The sequence below is a fragment of the Neolamprologus brichardi genome, chromosome 5, assembly GCF_056152115.1.
Source record: "Neolamprologus brichardi isolate AB-2024 chromosome 5, ASM5615211v1, whole genome shotgun sequence".
In the NCBI taxonomy this organism is placed as follows: domain Eukaryota; kingdom Metazoa; phylum Chordata; class Actinopteri; order Cichliformes; family Cichlidae; genus Neolamprologus; species Neolamprologus brichardi.
The window spans coordinates 33807232-33819542 of record NC_142108.1 but is presented as its reverse complement, the minus strand read 5'-3'; the positions used below and the strand labels follow the sequence as shown (position 1 = coordinate 33819542).

The 12311-nt window shown below is 43.4% G+C and overlaps 1 protein-coding gene across 1 annotated transcript; it reads right to left on the bottom strand.

The window, feature by feature from the left end:
- Positions 1 to 6309: 6309 nt before the first annotated feature.
- On the bottom strand, positions 6310 to 9648 carry LOC148102868 (butyrophilin subfamily 2 member A2-like). Its single transcript, XM_087841110.1, has 6 exons — positions 9544 to 9648; positions 8329 to 8664; positions 8121 to 8156; positions 7088 to 7372; positions 6849 to 6980; positions 6310 to 6398 (listed from the first exon to the last, which is right to left on the bottom strand). The coding sequence occupies exons 1-6, from the start codon at positions 9614 to 9616 to the stop codon at positions 6310 to 6312; spliced, it is 951 nt and encodes a 316-aa protein (XP_087697236.1). The 5' UTR covers positions 9617 to 9648.
- Between the last annotated feature and the right edge of the window lie 2663 nt (positions 9649 to 12311).

Below are 12311 nucleotides of genomic sequence, written 5' to 3'. Positions count from 1 at the left end.
ATGAAAATGCAGCGAGTTACAAGGACGAGCAGAGTCCTGCTGTGTGATCCTAACAGCGGATTAGGAAAAACTGTGTTTGTATTCAGAGACATGAGAAGCTGTGACAGTTATGATGTTTGTACTGTTAAAAGTGATGAGGATATATTTCAGAGCCCAGCTGCAGTCCAGATGTTGCTTCTTTTATACTGTGTATTTTATTATTGCGTAAAGCAGGTTGTGATGCTGGTTTTAATAATGTTTAATGTTACTTTTAGCTGATGGTGATCAGAACAAACCAAAGCTTCCTGAAAACCTTTGGGACTCTGTTGTAACCTGAACATGAACTTGATGAGATTTATTTATTTTTTATGTTATTATTAGCACTGTTGCTTTTTTTATATTTGGACTTTAAGACAAAGTATTTTTTTAATATAAATAAGGATGAATGAGGTGCTGTTGACATTGTGTTCATAAAACTGTCTTTTATAACTATTTTGTCTGTATGGATATTTATAACTGCAACATTATGTGGTCTTTAAAGCAGGTGCTGTTCTTATGTATTAAACTATATGATCAACCAAACCTCACAGATCCTCTCACTGCACTTTCAGAGAGGTGGATTATATATAATGTGTAGAACTGAATAAATAAATTGGTGAATAATAATGTGAAACAAATTTTGTGTCAGAGTTTTTAAATAAAACAATTCTTCTTGCTGCTATAATTGATCATCTTAAAATCTCTGGTTCCCCCAGAGCTTCACATACTATAGGTCCTACTTTTACTGAATGCATCGTTGTCATCAGGTTGTATACAGTCTGTCTTCAAGCATGCTGTTGTACAACCTATTATGAAAAAAAAAATTGACCCTAATGCTCACTACACTCAAAAAACAGATTCAGGTCCTTCTTTCAAAGAACACATACAAATTTTGTTAGTTGTTCATAAATGTAATTAAAAAATACCAAATTAATTTGGTTTTCTTTGTGTAAACTTAAAATTACTCTAAACCAGCAGAGGCTGATTCTGAACACAAAATGAATGAGTTTGTTGGGGCACTGGCGGTAGGGGGAGTACATTTTTGCACATGCGAATTTGTATACTCAAAGAAATAAATTCAAGCCCCTCTTTAAGCTGAAACATTTTTTTATCTCACTCAACACAAATGTAGCAATCCTACGGAGCCCCGCAAGGGACATGGGAGAAAAAAAAATTTAAGACGGACTTTTGCGAAGTCTCGCAAAACTAACTCGGGATCTCGCAAAACAAACTCGGGATCTCGCAAAGTTTTAGCTCGAAGTTTTAGCTCGAAGCTAAGAGACCTCCCGTTAGCTTCGAACTAACGGGAGGTCGAGACCTACTACAGCCGGGAGGAACACCGCTTTCCCGGCACATCGTGCCTCGACCTCCCGGTCGGCTTCGAGCCAGCGTCCGAAGAATGCGGCTAAAACGTTTGCGGGATCTCGGAATGGTTTTGCGAGATCCCGAGTTTGTTTTGCGAGATCTCGCAAAAGTTTTGCGAGATCCCGAGTTAGTTTTGCAAGATCTCGCAAAAGTCCGTCTTAATTTTTTTTTCTCCCATGTCCCCTGCGGGGCTCCGTAGAATCCAGCGTTACTGCAATTATTATTCGTGTGGTGAACCTAAATTATTTTCTCTCAAAGCGGTCTTTGTTACAAGAACACAATTTCGAAAATTTTGCGCTCTTTCAGGATCACCTAAATGAATGCAGCTGCTCTTGGCCTCTCTGTACTTTTTGGATAAAACTACACCTTCAGGTAAGGTAACATATTATTTTTTCATATAACCAATTGTGTATTTCTCTATGAGCTGAATGTAGAGTACTGCTATTTATCATAGAAGCTTGTAACAGTTGTTTTTTGAACTTTTAGCGGTGCTACCATTCTCCTCTCTGTTGGAATACTTTTTTTTTTTTTTTTTTTTACCAAATAGACAGGTCTTTTCAAAAGCGCCTTGTTTTAGAGGACAAATTATGTAGCCACCAACTTTTAAGTACTTGAAGCTTGTGCTAGCTTGATAGCAGCTAGCCAGCTGCCATGTGCTCAATGAAAGATGATCTCCTAAGGCCAACTTCATTCTTACTGTTTTCTTTTTATAATCTAAAAATGTGGCATTCTGTGTTTATTACTATATAATGCCATATTCTAGTAGAAATTATTGTTTTGAGGTGTCTTTAACATAGAGTTGCCAACTCCCTGAAAAATAAATAAGGGACGCCTCATGGCCAGGGCTGGGCGACCCGATTCTCTTCACCCTTCCCAGTGTGGGGAATTTCTTAGCTCTTTTTATTTGTGTTTGTGAAATTATTTTTTAACCATTTGACAAAGTGCGTCCCTCTTCAGCTCAATACTTTTGTTTCTAAATACGGAACAATTCCATTTTTCAAGGGACGGTTGGCAAACCTACTTTAACAGCAATGTATAGTTTACTGAGGGTGCTACCAAAAGTGAACCATGTGGCCGTAAGAGTAACTGCAGTCAGCACAACACGCACTACCGTGACGTTCAAACCTATTTATTATTAGAAATGATTTCTTTATTTACTATTCGCTACCGCCTAGATTATAAGAAAATGCTGTGTCAGGGGCAAGCCTTGGAAGGAGAGGCCGATGATAGTCGCGTGGTTAGTAGGGGAGGGCACTGGAGAACCAGTGAACTTTGGCAGTGAGTTTTGCATAATACGTTCCCCTCCAAGTGACAGAGCCCTATTTCTTAACCAAGGTATTGTTTCTGTTTTTCAGACCACCTCCAGTGAGGATGAACGGTTGAGATCCATGCAGCCACTGTCATGGGTATTTACACCATCACAAGAAAAGGCATTCAGGAGCCAGAGGATGTGGGAGTTGTCATTGAAGGTGCTACAGTTATGAACAACCTCGGTAGTGTCATCATGGCATTTATCGTCTTCTTTGGACTGATTTATGCACTTGATCTGAGCTATCCAAATGACCACAAGTACACTTTGGAGTTTTGTCAGAAGATTTGAATGAATCCGGATGGCCAAAGGCTCAGTGCAAAGATGCAGCAAATGAAAATGAAGATGTTTGCTTAGGCAAACAAGACTCCAGCACAAAAGTTGATTTTGGCCTTTTTATCTCTTTTTTTTTCTCTTCAGACTGTGACCTTTTTAAACAAAAAACAAAAATGGAAGTTTTCAATTTTTTTCTGCTATTCTGTTTGAACATCTTAGATGAACATCCTATTGTGAGTGATGTAACCTTTAATCTATACTAATATAGATGGATAAAAGAAGGGTGGGAATTTAGCTCAAAAAAAGTTTAACGGTTGTAACCAGCATTTTCTTTTTAACTGCTTTTGGGATTTTCAAAGACACAAAATTAATGTTGACAACTTTGGTGTCTTCCAGTGTTTTTAAAGTTGGTGTTCCCGTTTTTATAAGCTTGTAAAAGTTTGAATGTCATTGGTTTTAGAGAAGTAAAGTTGAGATTTTTTTTTTTTAATTAAAATACATCCGCTTTGGTAACACAAAAATGTTCTTAATGAAAACCTTTTATATATACATTATATTTGTATTCAAGTATTGTTGGGTTGTTTAAAATGTTCAGTGACTGGCATACTATGGTGTGAATTGTAATGTTTAGTAGGTTATCATTGTGGATTTGCTGGAAAGCTACCTGCAAGTGTCACTGTAAATGTATACAATGATTCTTAAGTGAAATCTGATTTTACAAATTGCAGTTTGAAAAAGCAAGAACATACGTTTTCTTTTATACTGAGGGGACAGATTTGTTTTCAGTCTTGCCTAGTAATACAAAGGTGTGTCCTATTCAGATTTAATATTCATTTCAAATGTAAGACAGCACTTTTTTGTTAGCACTTTGATTTTGTTAAGGTTAATTTGACCATGTGACATGTATGTTTATTCACAAAATATTCTGTTTCTGCTGTTAATTCAAGTGATTAAAATTGAGTTGAAAAAACAAATTCATTTTGTTATTTTTTCAATAATTCAATAGTTAGTTGAACTTAAAAAAATCGTTTTAGACAGACAGACAAGACAATCTAGCTCCAATGAATGACATTGTACTGAGTTGAACCAACCAAAACCTTTCACATCTTATTAATGTAATTTTCTTCCTTTTAAACTTATTTTAAAAAATTGTGTTCGACTGACTCAGTTTAATTAAATTGTCATGATGTATGTAGATTTGGTTGAACCAAAATATATGTATTACGTGGAAAACCTGCCATCAATCCAATTGAGTTCATCCAATGACTCATTTTTATGAGTGTAACTACAGGCCGATCTCCAAACTCCCTTTTATATCCAAATTATTGGAAAAGGTAGTTCTAAGACAACTTCAGACCTGAGAGTGAAAACACAAGTGTGTATAGAAGCCTATTGTATTATTAAAAATTAGCTGGCAAGTCTGCCTCTCCTTCTGTGTATTGTTCATAACTCCAGTTTGTGTGTTTCTGATAAGCCACTAATAATATGATTGTGACCTCTGCCAAGTGTTGATGCACTTGATGTTGTCATTCTGTTCTCAGCTCTTCAAAGAAGTGTCACATGACTGCTAATTTAAACACAGCAGAAGTGACCCACTCTCAGCACATCGTCCCAGCAGACATGAAGCTGTCCGAGCTCTTTCCACGGGAGAGAAGGAAAAGGAGAGAAGACACATTAAAGAGGAGAGAGCCGGAAGCTGCGTGTAAGAAATGTCAGATTTTTTTTGTTCTTAAATTCACTCTGAAAATGCTAGAGAAAAATCAAACATGCGCGTGCGTGGTGCCCTCCGCCAGGTAAATAAATAGCGCTACACCGCTCGTCTCATTCAGAGTTTTATTCACCGTGTGTGTGTGTGTGTGTGTGGAGAAATTTCATCCCTCGTGATCTGTATTTATCTGCCTCTCCCACTCAGATTTTTAGCGCTTTATTTGAAACTGTCCACAGCGCAAACATCAGATATAAGTAAACCAAAAAGAAATAAAACGGACATTGCAAAGGAAATAAATGTCTCACTAATATAAACGGAAACGAAGATTGGCATGGTGAACTTTGAATGCATGTAAAAACTAACATTTCACTTCAACAAAACTGATGAAAGCGACGACCGACCGAGTGCGGCCGAACCGCAAGTGCAGAGGGAGGGGCTTAAGTGTCAGTGCGCAGAGACAGCGGAGGAGGCCCAACTGCTGCGCCACAGTAGGCGCCACTGAAAGTGTGCAGGTCAATCAGTCCTGCGTGTTTTAAAGTCCGCTGTGTCTGTGCAAAGGCAAGGTTACCAAAAATTAGTCCCAGAACTTGTGGATCTAACTGTATGCAGTAGTTGTATCACATGGTTAAACCTTCCCCACTTGTTTAAAACAAAATCAGAAAAATAAAATTTAAAATCTTTATTTTTATCATTTGAAAAGAATTTACAAATGTTAAATGATTTCTATATTTATGGACAGTGATAATTAAGCTTTGTGGTCCTGAGCGAGAAAAAGTTGACAGATTTTAAAAAGTGCAATACAAATATTATAAAATCAGCATCAAACTGCTTCATAAAATCATGAAAAACACAAAAATATCCATCATTTTGACAGCAGCTTGATTCTTAAATACATCAATATCAGTTTTAACAGCACAAACTTCATCACTGTGAAAGGCACAGCTGCTGATGACTCTGAATAAAAACAGATTTCAACCTGAGAAATTAACAAACAGATGTGAACACCTCCAGACAGACGTTCCTCCAACAAGTCGACTCGACAGGAAGACAAAAGAAAAAGTCAATCTCATCAAGTTTAAATACAGTCAAAGGTTTGCAGGAAACTTTGGTTTGTTCTGACAACAACTTGAAGCTGAGTGATATTTGAAGAAGTCAAAGCAGCTTTTTATTGGATTTTCTCTCGAACTTCTAAAAGCTTTCACACTGACGTACAGTCAGTTTCCCTGAATGAAGAATCTCTGCTGCACTGATGTTTACAACCATCTGACATCTACAAAAGTAGAACCAGTTTGTGCAGGATCACCAGCACCTGCAGTCAGCACCTTCATAACCACCACGTTAACACACAGCAGCCATTATTACCACATTTCATAAGCTGCCTTTGTGTTCAAAGTTGGCTTTCTGCTCATTTTTAAGGCATTATGTGGTGAATCTGCTCCTTGTGGTTCGAGTCCCTGAGATTTTGGAGTGAAACAGAGTTGATATGATCTCACTGACTCCTCACAGACAGCAGTGAGAAACATGGAGACACAACGAGACAGAAAACAATAAAAGGAATGAAAATACAAAATATTAAAAAAGTAATGTTGACCTCAGAGATACAAATCCATTTCCCCTGAAATATACAAACACACTACAGCTGTGATGTTAAACAGTTTGTGAGCTCAGTGTCACCGTTACAAGCTTCCTGAGAAGGATCGTCTCTCCGGTTTCTCTGAGAAGCTGCAAAAGCAGAAAAAGTGAGAACATGAAGGATGAGATTATAACATCATGTCTCTGCTTTACTCATAGATGGAGAAAAGCAGCAGTTTGTGGTAACTGTGGTGTAAAAACATGTAGTCAGACTAAAATGATCATTTAATGCTCAGAACCTTGAATATTAACTGATAAAGTTTGGTGGCATTATGTGAAGATGAACAGCTCCATGTTGACATGAATGTGCCTGAAACTATCAGAATAATCCTGCTGTGCACTCTCTGACTTAGTGTGTACACCAGGATTATTAATTATTAATAATTATGAGTTTTTATTTTCCTGTTTAAAGCAAAAGATTCAAACATAAAATGTCAGGAATGTGAACTCGACACTGATCAAATCATCTGTTATATGGCTGTCTAACCTTACAGGTATATGAAATCAATCATAAATAATAAATGCATTATTCTAACTCACCTTTCTTGTGTTTTCTGATGTACTTTGCAGCTACAAATGGAGCCAGAGCTGCAGCGACAGTCACAACTCCAGAAAACCACAAACCTATGAACACAGCGACTCCACAGCAGGACTTCACCTCAGACGTTTTCTCTGAAACACATGAAAGTTCATGCAGGACTGAAGCAGGACGCCACACACAGCACACTGGATACACAAACATTAAACACAGTCTAAACAACGACACAATAAGATCTTACCACAGTAACGCACGTCGATCTGATCACGGGTCACGTGGCCCATCTCCTCCTGCGTGGCTACACAGTGGAAGAGGCTGCTGTTCGTCCTGGTCACCGTGGTGAGGAGGGTGACGTCATAGCGCTCTCCTGCGTGTGACACCTGTGGCTCCTCAGCAGGAAGGATGTTCCCATCGCTGTCCCTCCACTCTACTTTAGGCTTTGGAGAAGCACCTCTGACCTCACACTTCAGCAGCGCCTCGTCCTCGCTGATGTTCAGGATCCCAACAAACGGCTTCGGAGCTGCACCTGTGAACACAGCATGAAGCTGCGGTTACGGCGCAAATGTGATGTCATGCTCTCATGTCCTTCTCTTTCCTGATGGAGATGTCAACACATCGTGTGTGAGAGCAGAGAAATAACAACCTTTACTACATGTTACAGCAGAGTTTGGGAGGACTTTCATTTATCAGCACAAACAGGAAACGTCCTGAGTCCAGCTTCACAGAAGTAACAATGATGTCATCATTATTGAGCTTTCAGACAGACTGATTTGTTAGACTGTGACCCAGAGTGTGTCTGATTTCTACATCTGCTCTCTGTGTGCTACGACTCTGTGCCCCAGAGGGACGTACCATTACTCACACGTTTGGACACCAACACAGGTTTGATCCCAGTCCACACAGCAGCCTCTACAAACTGCACATGTAGAGCTCAGAGACATCAGAGTCAGGCTCAGCACCGACTCCTCTGATGTACAGGGTGGGCCATTTATATGGATACAGCGTAATAACATGGGAATGGTTGGTGATATTAAAGTCCTGTTTGTGGCACATTAGTATATGTGAGGGGGCAAACTCCTCAAGATGGGTGGTGACCATGGTGGCTATTTAGAAGTCGGCCATCTTGGATACAACTTTTGTTTTTTCAATAGGAAGAGGGCCATGTGACACGTCAAACTTATTGGTGATGTCACAAGAAAAACAACGGTGTGCTTGGTTTCAACGTAACTTTATAACAGGTTACAGATGCACACATCAGTGACATCATCACTCACCTGGGATTTCTCCTGATCGATCTTTCAAGGTGAGTTCTGAAAGGCAAAAATTAAACGTGTTTTTTCACACAGCATCATGAACTCATGATGGAGCTGATGTTTCTGCATCACCTTTGTGAACATCTCTTGGTTCAGGTAACAAACTGATGAGGTGACAGCTTCCAGCAGAGTTATTAAAGGGTTTATTTTCAGGATGCTTTCTACTCACCAACAACAAGTTTAATGCAGAACCTTTGTTCTGGCTGCAGATGTGGAAAATCACAGGTGTAGACTCCACTGTCAGCCACCGTGGTGTTTCTGATGACGATTGAGGCATTACCAAACTGCAGCTCTTGTGGAAAATGTGAGACCCGTCCTCTGAACTGCTCGTCTTGACCTGGACGTCCATTATTGTACTCGTCACGAGCAGCGTACAGGAAAACCTCCTTCTGATCATCTTTCTTCCAATCAAAGAGCTTCTGTTCAAGGTTTTGATTGGTGCTCAGGGAGCAGGGTAAGATGGCATCACTTCCTTCTGAGACATTCACTTTGACGACTCCTGGACCTGAAGAATGAAGCATGTTTTATTCAGTATGTTGAAATATGCAGTTCATAGTTTGATGTTTGACTGTAACTCAGACTCACTGTGTTCAGATGTTTTACTTCACTTCTCTGTAGCTTAGGTCACTGATATGTCCTACGTACAGTCTGCGATAGGATGAGCTCTATCGCCATCTGGTGGCTTCTGATAGAATACAGCTTTAAGCCATTTCCTCATTGGTTTTATTTTTCTAAATAGAAGGTGTGTCCATGTATCATACTATGTTTCAGGCAAATGTGTAAAACAACTTACTGTGAAATAATAATTTTCCTCACATTAATATTTATGTGTACCATTATTAATCCTTTTAATCTTATTAATAATACCGATGTCTGTCTAAGGAGCTTGGAAAGAAAAGCATCTGGACTTTTTTAAGTTTTAAAAAAAAAGTCATAATAGATTTGAGACGACAGAGAGGGATGTTCAGCCCACTGGACATAGGGGGTGAGGAGGTAGAGAGTGCCTTGCTTTAAATTTCTGGGAGTTTCCATCAACGAGGACCTTCAATGGACAAGAAAGCTGCTGCTACTATTAAAAAAAAAAAAGACCCAGCAGAGACTTTATTTCCTCAGGATACTGAAGAAGGCTCACCTGCTGCTGGTCCAGCTTCTATCCAACAGAACAACATACAGAGACGTTTTCTTTAAGTACTTTGACTCCAAGTACTGTAAGATCACACAGATGTGAGCGGTTTTTTATTTGTGGTTTCAATATTTTCCTAAAGAAAATGATCAAATTTTTCCATCACTGCTCTGTCAGTTCATTTCTATAGAAATTCAGAAGATTTTCTTTTTTTGCTCGAAGCTGCAGATTTTAAATATTTAATGTCATTAGTTTTCGTACCGTTTTCTAGTCCACTGACTGCAGATAGAGTCCGGAAAAAGGCCCACAAATATAAAATCCACACAGACTTCATTTCAACAAACTGAAAAATCCAACTGCAGACTCCTCGAGCGCTCATGAAGGGGTTGCAGGAGGACGAGCCTAGAGGTGGAGCCTGCAAGTATAGCAGTAGGGAAGGCCGACCCAATGAGCAGGAAGGGAGCAGTAAGGGAGGGGGAGCCAGCGAGCAGAAAGGGAGGGGGAGCCAGGAGCAGTAGGGAAGGCCGACCCAATGAGCAGGAAGGGAGCAGTAAGGGAGGTGGAGCCAGCGAGCAGAAAGGGAGGTGGAGTCAGCGAGCAGAAAGGGAGGTGGAGTCAGCGAGCAGTAAGATAAGATAACCTTTATTAGTCCCACATGTGGGGATTTTGTTTTTTCACAGCAGGAAGTACCATTACTCACACGTTTGGACACCAGCACAGGTTTGATCCCAGTCAACACAGCAGCCTCTACAAACTGCACATGTAGAGCTCAGAGACATCAGAGTCAGGCTCAGCACCGACTCCTCTGATGTACAGGGTGGGCCATTTATATGGATACAGCGTGAAAACATGGGAATGGTTGGTGATATTAAAGTCCTGTTTGTGGCACATTAGTATATGTGAGGGGGCAAACTCCTCAAGATGGGTGGTGACCATGGTGGCTAAGGGAGGTGGAGCCAGCGAGCAGTAAGGGAGGGGGAGCCAGCGAACCGTAAGGGAGAAGGAGCCTGCGAGCAGTAAGGGAGGGGGAGCCAGCGAGCAGTAAGGGAGCAGTAAGGGAGTAGTAAGGGAGGTGGAGCCAGCGAGCAGTAAGGGAGCAGTAAGGGAGTAGTAAGGGAGGTGGAGCCAGCGAGCAGTAAGGGAGCAGTAAGGGAGCAGTAAGGGAGGTGGAGCCAGCGAGTAGTAAGGGAGGTGGAGCTAGGGAGCAGTAAGGGAGATGGAGCCAGGGAGCAGTAAGGGAGGGGGGGCCAGCGAGCAGTAAGGGAGGTGGAGCAAGCGAGCAGTAAGGGAGCAGTAAGGGAGGTGGAGCCAAGGAGCAGTAAGGGAGGTGGAGCCAGCGAGCAGTAAGGGAGAGGGAGCCATCGAGCAGTAAGGGAGGGGGAGCCAGCGAGCAGTAAGGGAGCAGTAAGGGAGTAGTAAGGGAGGTGGAGCCAGCGAGCAGTAAGGGAGCAGTAAGTGAGCAGTAAGGGAGGTGGAGCAAGCGAGTAGTAAGGGAGGTGGAGCTAGGGAGCAGTAAGGGAGGGGGAGCCAGCGAGCAGTAAGGGAGCAGTAAGGGAGGTGGAGGCAGCGAGCAGTAAGGGAGGGGGAGCTAGGGAGCAGTAAGGGAGGTGGAGCCAGCGAGCAGTAAGGGAGCAGTAAGGGAGGTGGAGCCAAGGAGCAGTAAGGGAGGTGGAGCCAGCGAGCAGTAAGGGAGAGGGAGCCATCGAGCAGTAAGGGAGGGGGAGCCAGCGAGCAGTAAGGGAGCAGTAAGGGAGTAGTAAGGGAGGTGGAGCCAGCGAGCAGTAAGGGAGCAGTAAGGGAGCAGTAAGGGAGGTGGAGCCAGCGAGTAGTAAGGGAGGTGGAGCTAGGGAGCAGTAAGGGAGGGGGAGCCAGCGAGCAGTAAGGGAGCAGTAAGGGAGGTGGAGGCAGCGAGCAGTAAGGGAGGGGGAGCCAGCGAGCAGTAAGGGAGGGGGAGCAAGCGAGCAGTAAGGGAGGTGGAGCCAGCGAGCAGTAAGGGAGTAGTAAGGGAGGTGGAGCCAGCGAGCAGTAAGGGAGCAGTAAGGGAGAAGTAAGGGAGGTGGAGCCAGCGAGTAGTAAGGGAGGTGGAGCCAGCAAGCAGTAAGGGAGCGGGAGCCAGCGAGCAGTAAGGGAGGGGGAGCCAGCGAGCAGTAAGGGAGGAGTAAGGGAGAGGGAGCCATCGAGCAGTAAGGGATAGGGAGCCAGGGAGCAGTAAGGGAGCAGTAAGGGAGGTGGAGCCAGGGAGCAGTAAGGGAGGGGGAGCCAGCGAGCAGCAAGGGAGCAGTAAGGGAGGGGGAACCAGCGAGCAGTAAGGGAGCAGTAAGGGAGGTGGAGCTGCTCCCTTACTGCTCGCTGGGAGCCAGCGAGCAGTAAGGGAGGGGGAGCAAGCGAGCAGTAAGGGAGCAGTAAGGGAGGGGGAACCAGCGAGCAGTAAGGGAGCAGTAAGGTAGTTTGAGCCAGCGAGCAGTAAGGGAGGGGGAGCCAGGCAGCAGTAAGGGAGGTGGAGCCAGGGAGCAGTAATGTAGGTGGAGCCAGCGAGCAGTAAGGGAGGGGGAGCCAGGCAGCAGTAAAGGAGGTGGAGCCAGGGAGCAGAAAGGTAGGTGGAGCCAGCGAGCAGTAAGGGAGGTGGAACCAGCGAGCAGTAAGGGAGCACTAAGGGAGGTGGAGCCAGGGAGCAGTAAGGGAGGGGGAGCCAGGCAGCAGTAAAGGAGGTGGAGCCAGGGAGCAGAAAGGTAGGTGGAGCCAGCGAGCAGTAAGGGAGGTGGAACCAGCGAGCAGTAAGGGAGCAGAAAGGGAGGTGGAGCCAGGGAGCAGTAAGGGAGGGGGAGGGGGCAGTAAGCGAGCAGTAGGGGAGGGGGAGCCAGCGAGCAGTAAGGGATCAGTAAGGGAGCAGTAAGGGAGGGGGAGCAGTAAGGGAGGGGGAGCCAGCGAGCATTAAGGGAGGGGGAGCCAGCGAGCAGTAAGGGAGCAGTAAGGGAGGTGGAGCCAGGGAGTAGTAAGAGAGGGGGAGCCTGCGAGCAGTAAGGGAGGGG